This window comes from Azolla caroliniana, unplaced genomic scaffold, assembly GCF_043228905.1.
Source record: "Azolla caroliniana isolate FFs.n. ecotype wild unplaced genomic scaffold, voAzoCaro1.0.p SCAF_12, whole genome shotgun sequence".
Classification (NCBI taxonomy): domain Eukaryota; kingdom Viridiplantae; phylum Streptophyta; class Polypodiopsida; order Salviniales; family Salviniaceae; genus Azolla; species Azolla caroliniana.
In genome coordinates, this window is record NW_028230447.1 from 15665433 (window position 1) to 15682049 (window position 16617).

The window sequence follows — 16617 nt, forward strand, 5'->3', positions numbered from 1 at the left end:
TGACATAGCGCATGTACGCTATTCTTATCTACGGGGCACTCCCATCCCATAGCTTCCCGGATACATTCCGTGGCGCTTTGGATTTCATCATGATCGGTGTTCTTCGAAATTTCTAACACTTCTGGCCAAAAAGACACCTTTGCTGCAGATGACTCCCCCACATGTATTCCCGCGGTTTTCGCATAATTGCCTTTCGCCGCGATTTCCTCCTCTAGGACCTTCTTCATGCCACCTTTCCGGAAGTTCGGTCGAAGTGGCTTCCGAGAATCTATCGAATGAATCTGATTTCCCTCGTAGTAGATAAGATCCTGTCGTAACGCCTCCTTGTGCTCGTCGCAATCTCTCCGATCATGTTCGGTGCTATTGCACCATATGCATCGACGGTCCATGTACTTAGAACTTGTGGGACGGTCTTCCGTCTTCTTCACCATTGTGATTTTCAGATTCTCCATCTCCTTCAGCAATTGCTCCACCGTGGTTGCGTCGATTCCCTTCTCGGTTGTAGTCTCCCGAGCCCGCGGTTGATGGTCTTCCGATCTGGATCTCGGTTTCGGAATCGGTTCCGAAACCCTCTTTTCTTTGTTGGCAAGCCATTGCCCCCTCTTTGTGTATCTCACGACAATATCCTGCACGCTTTCTCATGTTTCGGTGAGGCCACTCTCGGTAGTCGTGTCCTCTAGAAGCACTCCAAGATCCTTCCGGTCCTAGACATCTACGGCTCATAAGAACATGATAACTTTGTCCGGTGCGAGGATAGCTTGATCTCTCGCAGACAACCTCCCCAACTGACTTTCGAATGCCGAAAACACATCGAGGACCTTCATCCCCTTGTCCGGCGTTTCCACCCAATCCTCAAATCCTCTCCGCGCTGCCTTGGAGGAGTCCTTGATAGCAAACGTGGTCTTTAATGCCTCTTCAAACGCTTACCACGTCGGATTTTGTTGTCATAGCCCGTGGATACTTGCTTGAAGCCCGTCGGTAGCCACCCGGTTGAAGGATGTCACTTGTAGTCCTTCCGAAATCCCACATCGTATCATTTCCGCCTTGTAGTCCCAAAGATAGCGTGATACGTCCTTTCCATTGAATTGCCCGATCAGTTGCACAAGCCGCTCTACTGCCGCTACTATTTCCGACATCACACGTTGTTCTTGAAGCATCCGCTCGAACATCATCATCATGTTGTTAGCCTCCGGTTGATTTTCCATCTCCTTGCCACCCGTTTTCACGTCGGGTTCACCACTTGTGTCGTGCCTTTCGGCTCCGGATCGTTGCATGAGTCAGGCGGAAACCACTGAGGTTTTTCGACTAGGAGAAAAGAAAATTCTAAGGCAATGAAGAATATGAAATATGTTGTAAGAAAGAAAGATATGAAAACCTCGTGAATCCCACGAGTATAGTGTATTAGTGAGTACTCAGATTAAGAGAGAAAAATAGTTAGCAAATTCGTGAATCCCATGATTATATTATATTAATCCACCCTTGTAAAATAAGCAACAACCCCCCATACATCTTTCTCTCCTCCTTATATAAGGATGGCAGAGGCTAAGCATAGCTTCATGCTTTTTCTAAAGTGTTCATGCACACTAAATCTGCATGAGTTGCCTTTTTACGCTATGCTTTTATTTCCTAAATATAGTGCTCATGCTCACTAGATGTGCACGAGTCATCTTTTATTGGTGTACATTTTTCTTATAAATAAAGTATTCACGCATTCTAAAAAATGCATGACTTTCCTTTTAATAAAGGTAGGTGTAAATAAAGGTCTTATATGTATTAAATCTATATTTAGAACACTTAGGATAAGTTAGTACAATGGTAAGGTTGGGGTTTGTTTACATGGAGGTACAAGGTTTGAATCTTGCCCTATGCACGTAATAAATGTTTTTAATATTTTATTTTATTTATTATACATACTTTAAATCGGATATAGTATTTTACATATTTCACGTAGTGTGTGATTCACACTACGACAACGTTCCTCGATTGTTTCCGCTTTCTTGCCAAAATTGGGAGTTATTTTCATAGGTCAGAGCTCGTCCGCCTCGTCCTTGGCCGAATCGGCCTCTTCTTGCTCGGTCGTGTCCTCTTCCTCCATCTGAATGTGTGTAGAGCATGTGGCCTTCCGAGGCATTGCTCTTAGTTTGAACATGATTTTCTTCAACCAATAGCATTGATTGAAGATCAAAGAAAGAGGGAGGATTCTCCCTTGCACCATATCATCATCGTCCACATTGACGCTTATTGAGCCGAGCGAGTCACAAATCTCCTTGATCTTCAAGGTGTAGGTCGAGATGGACATGTCCCGTTGTTGGATGTTGTTCAACTCTTGGTGGAGTTGAAGCTTTCATGCCATTGTGTTGGCGGCGAATATCTTCTTGAGATTCTCCAAAGCTTCCTTTGGCATCTTGGCTTCTCGAATGTAGCCAAGCATGTGGTCATGAACACATGTCGCCAAGCAATACATCACTCGGCTTGCAGCTTGCTCCCATGTTGAGTATTCAAGAGTCGTTGGGTCGGGTCAATTTTCTTGTGCTCCTTTGATGTAGCTCCAATAACCTTGGCCGACAAGGTATTGGTGCATCTTGTACTCCCAAGATGCAAAGTTGTTTCTATCCAACTTCTTGCTAGGAAGAGTGCTCCCCATTTGAGTATTCATTCTGTCGATGTAGATTTCTTTCTTCTTTTCCTTCTCTTTCGAACACGAGCTATGTAGCGGCACTACGATAGTGATGAACTGGATTTCTTTGAATCATCAGTGTAGACACAATATAGGAGAATTGGCTAGATCGAGCTACCAAAGTGCTTTGATACCATGTAAAGAATCGATGGTGATTCTGTGCAGTGAAATAGGTTAGAGAGGTGTGTTATGTGTGTGTGAGAGAGAAGGAGAGCAAAGGAGAGAAAGACACAAGATAGATGAAAATAGAATACTCAAGAAGATGCATATTTCAAAGGAGATTTAACCAACACATCGCTGAAGCATTATATCAATTGCACATCAATGAGTGTGTAACTCAGACTGAGGGTACGAAAGATATTGAGCAGATTGAAGAACTCGACTCCCTGATGAAGGGAGCTTATGCTAAATATGAATGGCGCAAAGCTATACAATTAATGCGGCCGCAATACCAGGCAAACCTGCATCGACCTTATATCTAATAAATGCGGGTCATATTAGCTCTAGATTTACTATGGTTATCCGAGTAGCAAGGTACTATGATTTAATGAGCCATTCGTAGTTTCACAGTACAAAAAAGTTTATACTTACACATGCATGGCTTAATCTTTGAGACAACCATATGACTACTGGCAGGATGAACCATGTAACTATCCTCTATTACGCATGCAACCCGAAAGAGGGTCAAGTGCTCTGAATATGTTACGCACTCGAGTGATCATACACTCTCAAGTGTGTGTTCACACACTAGACTAGGTTGAGCTTGATTCTCAACAGTATTCTTATTCGGTGGCTTCGTCGACTTCCTAACTATTTACCTACTTATGTCTACTTCGGAGATTTGGTCTTCTTCTCCATAATAGAGAACGATACGGGTCAACAATTTTGTGAGAAGGGTTAGGCTACCTCACACTCCAATTGTTGAAGTGACACAAGAACACTACACTATTATCCAGGCATCGTGGTCAACGGTAGTAGTCAGAGTCCCAATGGCTCGCTTGACTCACCTTCCACGACATAATTTGGTGAACTTGACATGAAAGAGCTACAAGGGAGGATGACAACGAAAGAAGAAGATTTCACAGAAATGGTGTCAAGGATGATGATGTGTTTCGAAAGAGAAGGAGAAAAACGAGAAGCGGCTCAACATGCAGTCGAAAGCGTGGTCAAAAAAGTTAGTCGTTTCAATGGGGACAAAGTCCCAAAAATTTTAAAAGCCTACATTGCCAAAAGGATTCCACGAGATGTGAATGAGGCAATGAAGCTCAATTTTTTTTGTCAAGTGGTGGTCGTGCCAATGCATGAAGAGGTCGAAAACCTTCAAGAAGCTCATGACTCATGGGAATCCTTCGAGGAAGCGCTATTAGAGATGTACGACTACGAAGAGATGAGGGAAAGAAGTCGATATGAATTTGACCTAAGGGTAGCATCGATAAAGACCCACCAAAGCACCATGCATGCCTTCCTATAGTTCGAGCGTCGTTTTGCTCAACTCTTGATGGGGGATCAAATATTGGTGTTAAGAGTGTATTATGAAAAAATAGACCAATTAAAGAAAAAGAAAGGTAAATAGATTGGATAGGAGAACCCGTTCCACCTGACCACCCTTGAGCTATGATCAAGACATAGCCAACCTACCACCAATGTTCCATACCGACAGATATTAGGATGACTAATACCTTGGAAGAGATAACACAACCATAGTGATGAAAGCCTAGCCCGCAACACCGGTGTCTTAAGATAGCCGCCTTTGGACGTAATGTGTTTTATGAGGGTGGCGAGGCCTCATATTTATACCTTTACCTAGGCCCCTTGAATAAATGTTCCTTTCTCAAATATTTTCCATTCATTGATTTTCAAGATCATGATAGTGCATGCACCTATCATTCCTTCTATCTAATCACATTAGTGAATATACCCTTCGTTTATGAAAATACTAGTGACCTACCCTCGCTTACATTATGTGTGCATAAAAATTGGTCGAGGTGAATAAGGTCCTAATGTTCATGAAGTCGATCGATAAAAAAGAAAGCCTGATGGTCATCAGAGTCCAACTCGAGGACAATGACGATCAAACAAACTCACAAAAAATTGGGCTGCAGTGAGAAGAGTATGCCGATGGACGAGACGAGTCAACCTTCCTAAGGAAGGCTTACAAGAGCTTAAAGGGACAAGTCAAGCCCAAAGTGAAGCCTACAATGGAGCTGAAACCTTGGGAAGGTGTGGAAGAGGAGGAAGCCACCATCTGAAAAAGTGCAGCCAAATGATGTGGTCGATACGAAGGCCCAAGTACATACAACCACAGTATCACAAGAAAAGGTGTGGAACAAGCCACCTTCTTGTTTTGCAGAGAAATGATGGTCAAGGATGAGGTAGATAACCTGAAAGAGGCGAACACCAACCCAAAAGAGGATGTGTTTTGGAACTCGTGTTGTGTTCAGGACCACAAGCAACGATGATAAAACTAGGGGAGAAGGTGTAGAACAAGTCACCTTCTTGTCTTGCGATGAAACGAAGGCCAAGGATGAGGCGGATAACCTGAAAGAGGCGAACACCAATCCAAAAGAGGATGAGTGTTTTGGAACTCGTGTTGTGTTCAAGACCGCAAGCAACGATGATAAAACTAGGGGAGAAGGTGTGGAACAAGACACCTTCTTGTCTTTCGATGAGACGAAAGCCAAGGATATGGCGGATAACCTAAAAGAGGCGAACGACAACCCAAAAGAGGATGAGTGTTTTGGAAGTCATGTTGTGTTCAGGACCGCAAGCGACAATGATAAAATGAGGGGAGAAGGTGTGTAACAAGCCACTTGCTTGTCTTGTGATGAAACGAAGGGCAAGGACGAGGCCGGTAACATGAAAGTGACATACGTCACCCCAAGAGTGGATGAGTGTTTCAAAACACGCATTGTGTTCGGAACCTCAAGCGACGACGAAGAAACCACGGGTGAAGGTGTGGAACAAGTCACCTTCTCGACATGTGATGAAATGACGACCGAGGATAATGACGATAACACAAGACTGGAAAGGGCCATCTCGAGAGTCAACAAATCTCTTTGTTACTAAGAAGACCATCTTGCAAGAAGCATATCTGGGAAGATGTTTTTCATTTACATTCTTGTCTTTTGGAAAGAGCGGCTAAATCAAGTCTCCAATTAGGTGAAGGTAGTATGACGACTCTATCCATTGTTGCGGAAATGAAAGGGAAGAGAGGGATGAGTGTTTCGGAGCACGCATTGCATTTAAAACACCAAGTGACGAAGAGGCAAGCATAACGAGTGTGAGGCCTTTACGGTTAAGTTGACAACCACAGACAACAACGCCAAGACAGAGGTGGCTATGGGCAATACGACAAACGACGAAGAGGCCAAACAAAGCACAACAGTGCATGATGAAGACCAAGGGGACCAGGAAAAGATGAAGGTTGTTCCTTGGGATGTGATTAGGACATTCAACTCGGAGGACACAATCACAAAAATCAAACGAACGGTGGTCAACTCTATCGCAAGGGCATACCAAGAAAGAGGACGAAGAGGGAAACATGCAATGTGGTCACGTAATGGCCTAAATGTGCGTATGTACTAGGGGGAGGGGCTACAAGAAGTAGTCAATGTCGATGTTCGGATGGGGCCGCACGAAGGCAAGAGCGGATCGTGACGGAAGGAGCAAGGCCGAAGTGCCTTTGACCAAGGGGACGGTCGGAACGATGGGGTAACATGCACCGTGCACAAAGGGTTATGCTCAGGAAAAGCGAGCGAGGCCACGAGAAACGATCGTGGTAATGCGAAATGCACAGACAAAGAGAAGTCGGGCTCTGATCAAAGTGTTCGGAAACCCGTGACAATAACCCGATGGCAATCAAAATCAATCACTATAGACAAAAGAGTCGGGCTCTAATCAGAGTGTTCGGAAACCCGTGACGATCACCCGATGGCAATCAATCGCCATAGCCATCATCATAGCCATCCCCATAGCCATAGCCATAGCCATAGCCATAGCTAGAGACATAGCCATCACCATAGCCATAGCCATCACCATAGCCATAGCCATAGCCATGGCCATAGCCATAGCCATGGCCATAGCCATCACCATGGCCATAGCCATAGCCATGGCCATAGCCATCACCATGGCCATAGCAGACCAAAATGAGAGACACCCACACACACACAAATATGAAGGAAAGGAAGAGAAGGAGTGGATGGAATGTATGCCAACAAGTTTTGTTTTGGCCCCAAATCACACACAAACTTTATATCATATCATTAGGAGAGATACATTCCCTCATCAGACCAAACTGAAACCCTAATTCTCTTCTTCTACCCCCCACACAGGTTATCCAGCTACCCACATCTGCTGCACTCAAGACGCCAAGCACCCAATTCCAGATTGACAGAGACAGAGGAGGGATTCCAGAGATGGCTACCCCGATTCCATTGATGGTTTTTCCCTGATTCTTCTGGACTTTGCTTCCTTATAAAAGAAATCCCCAAAATTCGCACCTCTTTCCTTCATTATTCTTTTGATTAGGGTTTTTTTCTTTCTTCTCTCCTCTCTTTCCTTCCCTGCGATGATGGAAGATTCCAACCAAGACCAGAAGCAGCAGAAGAAGAAAGGCATATTTCAAGAGAAAGTCCACGATCTTTACTTCAAGGTATTTCCTGGTTCAGATTGCCCGGTTACAGGATCGGCGAGGGAAAAGCTTATCGAAGCATCGACTCGATCTCAACAAAGGAAAGAAGAAGAAAAGGCAAAGAAAGAAGAAGAAGAAGAGAAGAAACGGTACAAACATCCTCATGTTTACGATGTATATGGCCGACGAATCGACAATCAAAATTCAGAAAGAAATGAGGTATGGAGAATGCCCTCGTTTTTGTATAAACCATCTTTAATTCCTAATGTATCGGATCCTGACTTAAGAAGAAGCAATAAGCTCGATCCAACCAGCCGGTCACGAGCTCTTGATGATCCTGAACCCATCAATCCTGCCAATAGGATGCCGCTACACCCTAATCAAGACCCATCCCCAGGTCAAAAAGAGAATCTTTCTACTTTTAGGCAAAAGTCGACGATCCCCAAAGCGGGCACCGACGAGACATGGTTATATCCGTCGCCTCAAATGTTCTATAACAGTCTTGTGAGGAAGAAGAAAGCCGACGATGTTACGGAGAAGGATATGGATGCAGTGGTGGCCACTCATAACACTGTTAATGAGGCCACATGGTCGCGCCTCCTCCAATGGGAGCGTTTGTATGGTGAGATGTATCCCGATAAGGCAGAGGAAGATCCAAGGTTGTTATATTTCCGAGGGCGGCCTCATGACCTCACCCCGAAGGCAGTTTTTAAGAAATTTCTGGGCTATGGTGTGCCATTCGATAGGCATGATTGGACTGTGGATCGAGGGGGCAGGGAGATGAGGTATGTGATTGATTTCTATTATGATGAGAGTAAGGAATGGCCTTTCTTTGTTGATGTCCGCCCGGCTTTGGATTCCCCCATGGCTGCACTCTTACGTGCTCGGATGATGATGCGAGAATTCGTTCACTCTCCGGCTTCTCATGTAGAAGAGTCATCGACGAATGTGGATTCTCATACTAGTCCAACCTAAAGAGAATTGATTCTATGAATCACGATGAAATAGAATTGAGTCTATGAATCATGATGAAATAGAATTGAGTCTACGAATCATGATGATCGAGTGAACACACTTTTTTCATGGGGTTCCTTTGTTTTTTCTTTTGCCACATCAAGAAAATTTGCATTCATACTCTTGTTTTGTTTTGTTCATATGAGCAACTTACCTTGATATAACGGCAAGGAGCAGGGGGGGGGGGGCTAATGAGTTCTTGTTTAAAATAATTGGGATTTAATTTTTTCTCATTGATGTAATGTGTTTCCCCGTTGTTTCTGAGTTTGTGGTTAAATGACACCACAGTGAGAACATATGTTGGCAAATAAAGTGATAATCTTTATAGATATTGTTGTCCAGCTGCGGATGTGTTCCTTGATGGTGTAATTATATTGACAATCAAAGATTTTGTAGAGTGGTTTTCTCTCCCCCTCCATTTTTCTTGGCAAATAAAGTGATAATCTTTATAGATATCGTTGTCCATCTGCGGATATGTTCCTTGATGGTGTAATTATATTGACAATCAAAGATTTTGTAGAGTCTTTTCCTCTCCCTCTCCATTTTTCTTCATCGGTAAGATCAATCTATAGTTCACATTTAGTCCTGGAAGTTCTTGCATGTAGTACCTAGTTTCATTTGTGGTGTTTAACATATATGGCATTATAAACATATCAAACATCTATGGTCTTGCATCTTATATTTGATCATGTTTTGGAAACACATCCTCATTCACTGAAAAGACTACTTGAGATATGCACTCTAGACGTGCACTATTGATGGAAACACATCGTCATTCACTGAAAACTTGTTGAGATATGCACTCTAGATTTGCACTATTGATCGATATTGTGTATGTGATTTATTTTGCAAGGCTCTCGTGTATATTTGATTGCAACTAGTAAATCTTCTATTATAGTTCGCCATTGTATGACATACTAATGTGCGTCGGAACACAAAATGTATTGTGGTATACTTTATGAGAGCTACATGTGCAAAGCTACTTCCTTATATGTTAATATACCCCTTCATTTCATCTAGTGGATCTCCTTGTTTCGTCTTGCAAGACTACACTGAAAACTGTTGGTTTTTTATTCTTTTAATAATTTGTCGCTAACACTTGGAGATCTTTCTTTGTCAAAAGTATTCAATGGATAATGATTGAGCTAATCTGTTCTTGCATTGGGGAGGTTGGGCTTAATGATAGCAATGAAAGATTCAATCTAGGTTTTTCAGTCTCCACCACTGGCAAGGTTTTGTTAGCAGTGTTGTATACTGTAAGAACAAATGTTTCTTTCTATTGTTCTGATATTCTGGCTAGAAGTTTGCCAGATCTCAGTTACTAAATTGCCTGGCATAGACTCAACGATGCATCTTCTATATGAGGATCAGCATTGGCTCGCCAATATAACAGGTTTAACAACACATACCAAAGGACCGATTTCTCTATTACAATGAACTCATTCGTGATTCTGCATTTGTGCACCCTTTCATATTTTCATGGTGTTAGAAAACCTTACTAAAAATTCTGTATACCTTCTCAAAATGCTGTATGTGTTAATGCCATTTACAAGAACCTTTGTAGAAACGATGCTTGCATCAAAGTTTCATTGAGTAATTCCTTCTTTTGATTGATTATAGTACGATAAAGCCTCCTGGATTCATTTTTGCAAGGGATCTCTACCGATTGACATGTATACCAATTGTAAGCTTCTTGTGAGTTTGGACAGGTTTGAATGTAAATGTATTTGCATGGCTTGTAACATAAAAATCTCATGCAACCTAAAAATCTTGATCATATTGGCTTTTAGTGTAGATTCAAAAAGCATATTTATGTGTAACAATCGGCAACGGTTTGGTTTGGTTCAGTTTGAGAGTGTCCAAACCAAATCGGTTTGAAACCAAATTGTTGGCATAATATGACCTTGTCCGGTGACATTCCTATGATATCAGTGGTTGTGAATGAATATGTCTTGAGAGGTATACTTTTTTATTGCATTATTGTTTCATATGGCAATGTGTTGAACCATCCATTAGCATATCCTAATCGAACTTGGATGGGGCAAATTATGTGCCTTCTAAGAGAACATCCAAGAAAAAGAAGGAAAGCTTTTAAAATTCTTGGATTTTTCTTCTATAACATTGTTAGAGCGAACACATTAAATTTTTTTGGCCGATTGTTGTCTCAAAAAGACTCTTGAATTTCTTATGAAGGGTGAGAATATTGCCCTCTTTTCATGATCATTAGGTACACTCATGTGTGATGGGAGTGATAACATAACACTAAGATTTGTTCGAGTGTCATAGTCTTCATGGGTTCCCATATATTCGAATGGATTATGTCAGAGACTCAATTACTCACATTTGTCTCTTGTGGGAATGGATGTCGGTGTTGCTTCTTGAGTTGGCACACTTGAAAGGCACACATCATTCATTTGATTATTGTTGAAATTTGGAATCGACCGACTTCAATGACGTCATTCACGGTTTCTAGAGGTTAATGCATCATCTCACACATATAATATCCCATAATGAAATGGATGACAATTTCTTCTAAAAGATGAAGTTAAGTCACAATAAATAAAAAATACATCTTAGAGTAATATATCTAATTGGAGAACTGCTCGAACATCCTCCCCCATAGAAGCATCATGTCAAGTTAATTAGAAATTTGAACTAATTTGGGCTTAGAACCGCATGTGGTTAGTACAAACATACTTTTAAGATATATATATATATATATATATATATATAGAGAGAGAGAGAGAGAGAGAGATTTTATTATCGTCTTCAGAGGTCAAATATGACCTATGAGACCAAAAATATTACATTTCACGTGATACATGTGAAAGTGAGCAACGATTCTCGATGTTGAAGAACATTACCAATGAATGTTACAATTGAGAGTGCACATTGTGGTTGTGAGAGAAGTTCGTGCAAGGATTGCGCTTTGTTGAAGATGTGTGGAAAAGTATGGTCGAATATGATCAAAGGCAGAGCATTGTCTCAAAGTGTGATACTTAAAACTCTCGAACTTGTTTAGGGCAAAGGGTGCATAGTTGACCACTCTTATCATTTGTGCTCCAATGCCCCGTCTCATATTACAATGCATGTGAGCAAAGTCACATGGAAGCAATGGTTTAAATGACAGATAATGGGATGGGCTCTAACATGTATCGATGCAACACGTGTAGTATAATGTGTGAAACGTGAACCTCTACATTTATCCCATGTCATGATACATTGGCGTTGCAAAAATGCCTCATTTACTAAGGAATCTAGTGATGCATCATGAAGCAAGTGTCTTGCATCCCATCTACCAAACCATTTTTCTATATCTTGCATCCAACCCGAACACAAAATTTTGTTTTTAAGCGTCTTTTGGATCTTTTTGCTTGCTTCTCATGCAATTTTAGGAAGTCGATGTGAGGGACTTTTTTGAACCTTAAGCATATATTCAAAAACCCTTTCCATGGCCATGATCTCAATGGGAAGCGATCCTGTCTCAAGGAGGAAGGTGTAGAGCGTCTATTTCTTAGCTTGTAGAAACTTTGTAAGAAAATGTTTTTGGACATTTTCAAACTCTTTTCATGTAGATTTATGCTACCGCCCCATACTTCCACCCCATAGAGAAGAACTGGTGTCACCAAAGTTTCGAAAAGATATTTCTTGAGGACCCAACACTTAATATCTCCAATATTGCATGTGTTCTCAAACACATAGTATGCTTGCTTACACGCCTCTAAGCGGCATGTAGCACATTTATTCCATCTATGATTTGAAGGAACTTCAAGGCCAAGATATTTGAAGCTTTCCACACATTCAAGTGGCTCATTGTTGTACATAATGCATGGTTTATCTCTTTTTTGGCTCTTCACAAGCATAATCTTTGTTTTAGAGCTATTGACACTCAATTTAGTATGTATGCAAAAAAAATCCAATGCTTTCATAAGCTTTTGTGCATCTCCTAAAGTATTTGCAAAAAGCACTACATCATCCGCATATAGCAAAAGCATAATCACAACATTACGAATGACAACTTCTTTAACACATTCTTCCTTTACAAACTTGGTAACAATTTCTTCCAATTCATCAATGCATAGACCAAATAATGTTGGTGAGAGTGAGTATCCTTGCTTAACACCAATAGTGTTATTGAAAAAATCTGAAAGTCTATCTCTCATATGCACACAACATATAACCTTCTCATAGATTCGGGAAATTGCAAGCATATATTCACTTCGCACCTCAAGTTCTTCCATTCGCCTCCAAAGATGCTCACGAGGTACCATATCAAAAGCTTTCTTGAAGTCTACAAAGCAACAATATAAACCTTTACCTCTAAGGCGACTTTCCTCCATTAATATTCGAAGGGTGACAAGGTGATCAATGGTGCTATGGTGTTTTCGAAAGTCAGCTTCTCCATAAGCTCTCTTACCATTTTTTTCAACCCATACACTTACCTTTGATTCCAATATACATCCAAATAGTTTTGCCATTAATGAGCCAACCATGATGGTTCGATAGTTGTTTACATTATTTACATCTCCACCTTTATGTAAAGGTTTGATCCAATTTGTAGTCCAATCATACGGCATACCATGTTGCAATGCATCATTAAACATATCGATTATCCATACACGTGCTTCCTTTCCCGTCCATTTGAGCATTTAAGCCTTTATACATTGAAGATTTGCTTGCCATTTGAGAGGCCAATTTCTTAAGTCCTATGCATATATCTTCAATTGTAAAGAAGGGAGACATATATGAAAAAGAACCATAATACATCATCTTTCCGGCAAGAGATAACTCATATAAATCTTTACAATGCATAGACAAGCCATGAAGAGTTAAGTCACCATAACTCTCAACATGTGTCCCCTTTAGATTTCCCCAAAATATAGCACATGCATGTGCTTTCTCTTGCGTTTGGAGAAATTGTTGAGTAACTTCCCATATTCTTCTCTTTCTTTGAATAAGCTTTTTATACTCATGCAAATGCTTTTGGTCATTTTCTTTATCCTTAACTACATCCAAAACCCTAAGGCACTTTCGAGCTTCACGACATTCTTTATCAAACCATTTTTTCAATGGCCTTCTCACAATGTATTCTCACAATCAAACCTATGCATACATTTGAGATCAATACATAAAGCCCTATGATCGAATTCCAATGTCTATTCACCAAATGAGAATTTATGTATACAATCGAAAATATCTTAGGAAAGTAGCACATAGTCCATCACACTATTTCCGTTGTGTTTTTCTACATGTAAAACCATTAGTGTTGGGCCATAGGAAAAACCATTTGCAAATCTTGTACTATTGCACATTTGTAGGAGTAACTTCCCAAATTGGTCTGAATATTTTTCATCGCTAGAAGAGCGGCTATACATTTGCATATCCTCTTGCATCCTTGAGATATGTGGCATGAAAGATTCTTGTGAATCAAGTTGGAAACTTCTTGTACGAGCATTCATATCACCAAAGAAAATAACTTCCCCATTGGATTTGAAATTAGCAATATCACCTTCTAGATTAGCAACAAGTTTATCTTTATCCAAGCAAGCATAAAAGTTAGAATCTTGATGAGGAATGTAACATCCATAAGAGATAGATAGATAGATAGATTCTATTATCGACTTCGGAGGTCAAATATGACCTATGAGACCAAAAATATTACATTTCACGTGATACGTGTGAAAGTGAGTAGTGACTCTCGATGTTCAAGAACTTTACCAATGAATGTTGCAATTGAGAGTGCACATTGTGGTTGTGAGAGGAATTCATGCAAGGATTGGGCTCTTTCGAAGAGATGTGGAAAGCATGGTCGAATTTGATCATAGGTAGAGCATTGTATCAAAGTGTGATACTCAAACTCGCGAACTTGTTTAGGGCCAAGTGTGCATTGCCGACCACTCTCATCACTTGTTCCCCAACGCCATGTCTGTCACGGACGTAGACGAGGGGAAGGACAAGTAGGTGAGCTCACTATTAACAAAGAGAGAAAGATAGATATATAGATAGAGAGGAGCATAGACAAGAGAACAAGAGAGAGAGAGAGAGAGGGTAGACAAAAGAGCGAGAACTAAATTATGCTTCCGTAACTGGTGTTGTTCACCTTGATTGTAATCAAGGTGCACTGAAGTATTTATACAAGAATGTGGTGGTATGCATGTAAGCTAGGAAACATCTAGAGAATGCATGGAAACTTCTAAAGAGTGCATGTCTATGCATTCTCTAGAAGTTTCTTGAAAGTTCTAGTGATTAACTTACAATGTAATAAGTTGAAACTTATATAATATAATAATGCATTGATGGAAATTATGTAGCACAATTGGTAAGGTTGCTCAATAAGACCAAGAGGTCATGGGTTCAACCCCCTACATTCCATCGTGTCTATGACACTGTCTCATATTGCAATGCATGTGAGCTAAGTCGCATGGAAGAAATGGTTCAAATGGCAAATAACGGTATAGGCTCTAACATGTATCGATGTGTACGATTTCCCCGTTCCGCAAAGAATATGGTTTTATAGTTAGGTACAACATGTGTAGTATAATGTGTGAAGTGCGAGCCTCCACATTTGTCCCATGTCATGATACATTGGCATTGCAAAAAGGCCTCATTTACAAAGGAATCTAATGATGCATCATGAAGCAAGTGGCTCGCATCCCATCTACCAAAGAGAGAGAGAGAGAGAGAGAGTGTCTTCATAGGTCAAATATGACCTATGAGACCAGAAATATAACATTTTCATATAATACGTGAAAGTAGTGATTGTCGATTTTCAAGAACTTTACTAATGAGTGTTGCAATCGAGAGTGCCTACTATGATTGTGAGAGAAATTAGTGCAAGGATTGGATTTGGTTTAAGATGTGTGGAAAGCATCGCCAGATGTTATGAAAGGTAGAGCATTGTATAAAAGTGTGAACTTGTTTAGGGCAAAGTGTGCATAATTGATACTATCATCACTTATGCCTTGTCGCCCTAACTCACATTGTAGTGAGTATTATCTAAATTGCATGGAAGCAAAGGTTTAGATTACAGACAATGGGATGGGCTCTAACATGTACTAATATGTGTGGTTTCCCCATTTGGCGAAGAACATGGTTTTGTAGTTAGGTGAAACATATCTAGTATAATATGTGAAGCATTTTGTGCATAATGCATGGTTTATCCTTATTTTGGCTCTTCACAAGCATAATCTTTGTTTTAGAGCTATTGACACTCAACTTAGTATGGATGCAAAACTCTTCCAATACTCTCATGAGCTTTTGTGCACATCCTAAAGTATTTACATAAAACATTGCATCATTCATATACAATAAAAGTTTATGACTATATTTCCAATGACAACTTCTTCAAAGTTTTTTTCCTTTATGAATTTGACAACTATTTGTTCTAATTCATCTATGCATAGACCAAAAGGAGTTGGTGAGAGCAGACATCCTTACTTAACGCCAAAAGTGCTATTGAAAACAATTTAACATTTCATCGCCCATACACAGACAACAATATATAACCTTCTCATATATTCAGGAATCCATGTGCCTCTAAAGATGCTCACAAGGTAACATATCAAAAGCTTTCTTGAAGTCTACAAAGCAACAATATAAACCATTACCTCTCTCTAGCGACTTGTTTCCAACAATAATCAAGGTGACAAGGTGATCAATGGTGCCATAATGTTTTCAAAAGCCAACTGGTCCATATGCTCTCGTACCATTTTTTTTCAACCCATCCATTATACATCTAAAGAGTTTTCTTTATCAGAGAGAGAGAGAGAGAGGCCCAGATGGATGTAGCTCAATTGGTAAGGTTGCCCAATGGAGACTAGGAGGTCATAGGTTCAACCCCTACATTCTATAGTGGCATCTAGTAAATTAAGAGATATCTATGAAGTAATAGATAGGTGAGAAAGTTGGGTTTCGAACCCTAGACATAGTGTTAGTACTAGGGTTAGTACTAGGGTAAGTTAAATACAATGAGAGGGAGAGAGATTTTATTACCATCTTTAGAGGTCAAATGTGACCTATAAGACCAAAAATATATCATTTGACATAGTACATATGAGCCTCATTCACAAAGGATCTATTAATATATCATGAAACAAGTGTGTTGCATCCCATCTTCCAAAATGATTGTAGGATAGTTATTACATTATTTATAACTTCACATTTATGTGAAGGTTCGCACTAATTTGTAGTTCAATCATAAGGGGTGTCATTTTGCAATGCATGGTTAAACATCAATTATCCATGCATGAGCTTCAATTCCCATCCATTTCAACATTTTGGTCTTTAAACCTTGAAG

The 16617-nt window shown here is 40.4% G+C and overlaps 1 protein-coding gene across 1 annotated transcript; it reads left to right on the forward strand.

Moving 5' to 3' along the window:
- The first annotated feature begins 6731 nt into the window (after positions 1-6731).
- On the forward strand, positions 6732-8650 carry LOC147857239 (uncharacterized). The gene is made up of 3 exons (XM_087328145.1): positions 6732-6899; positions 7071-7116; positions 7255-8650. The coding sequence occupies exons 1-3, from the start codon at positions 6732-6734 to the stop codon at positions 8280-8282; spliced, it is 1242 nt and encodes a 413-aa protein (XP_087184271.1). The 3' UTR covers positions 8283-8650.
- The last annotated feature ends 7967 nt before the right edge of the window (positions 8651-16617 follow it).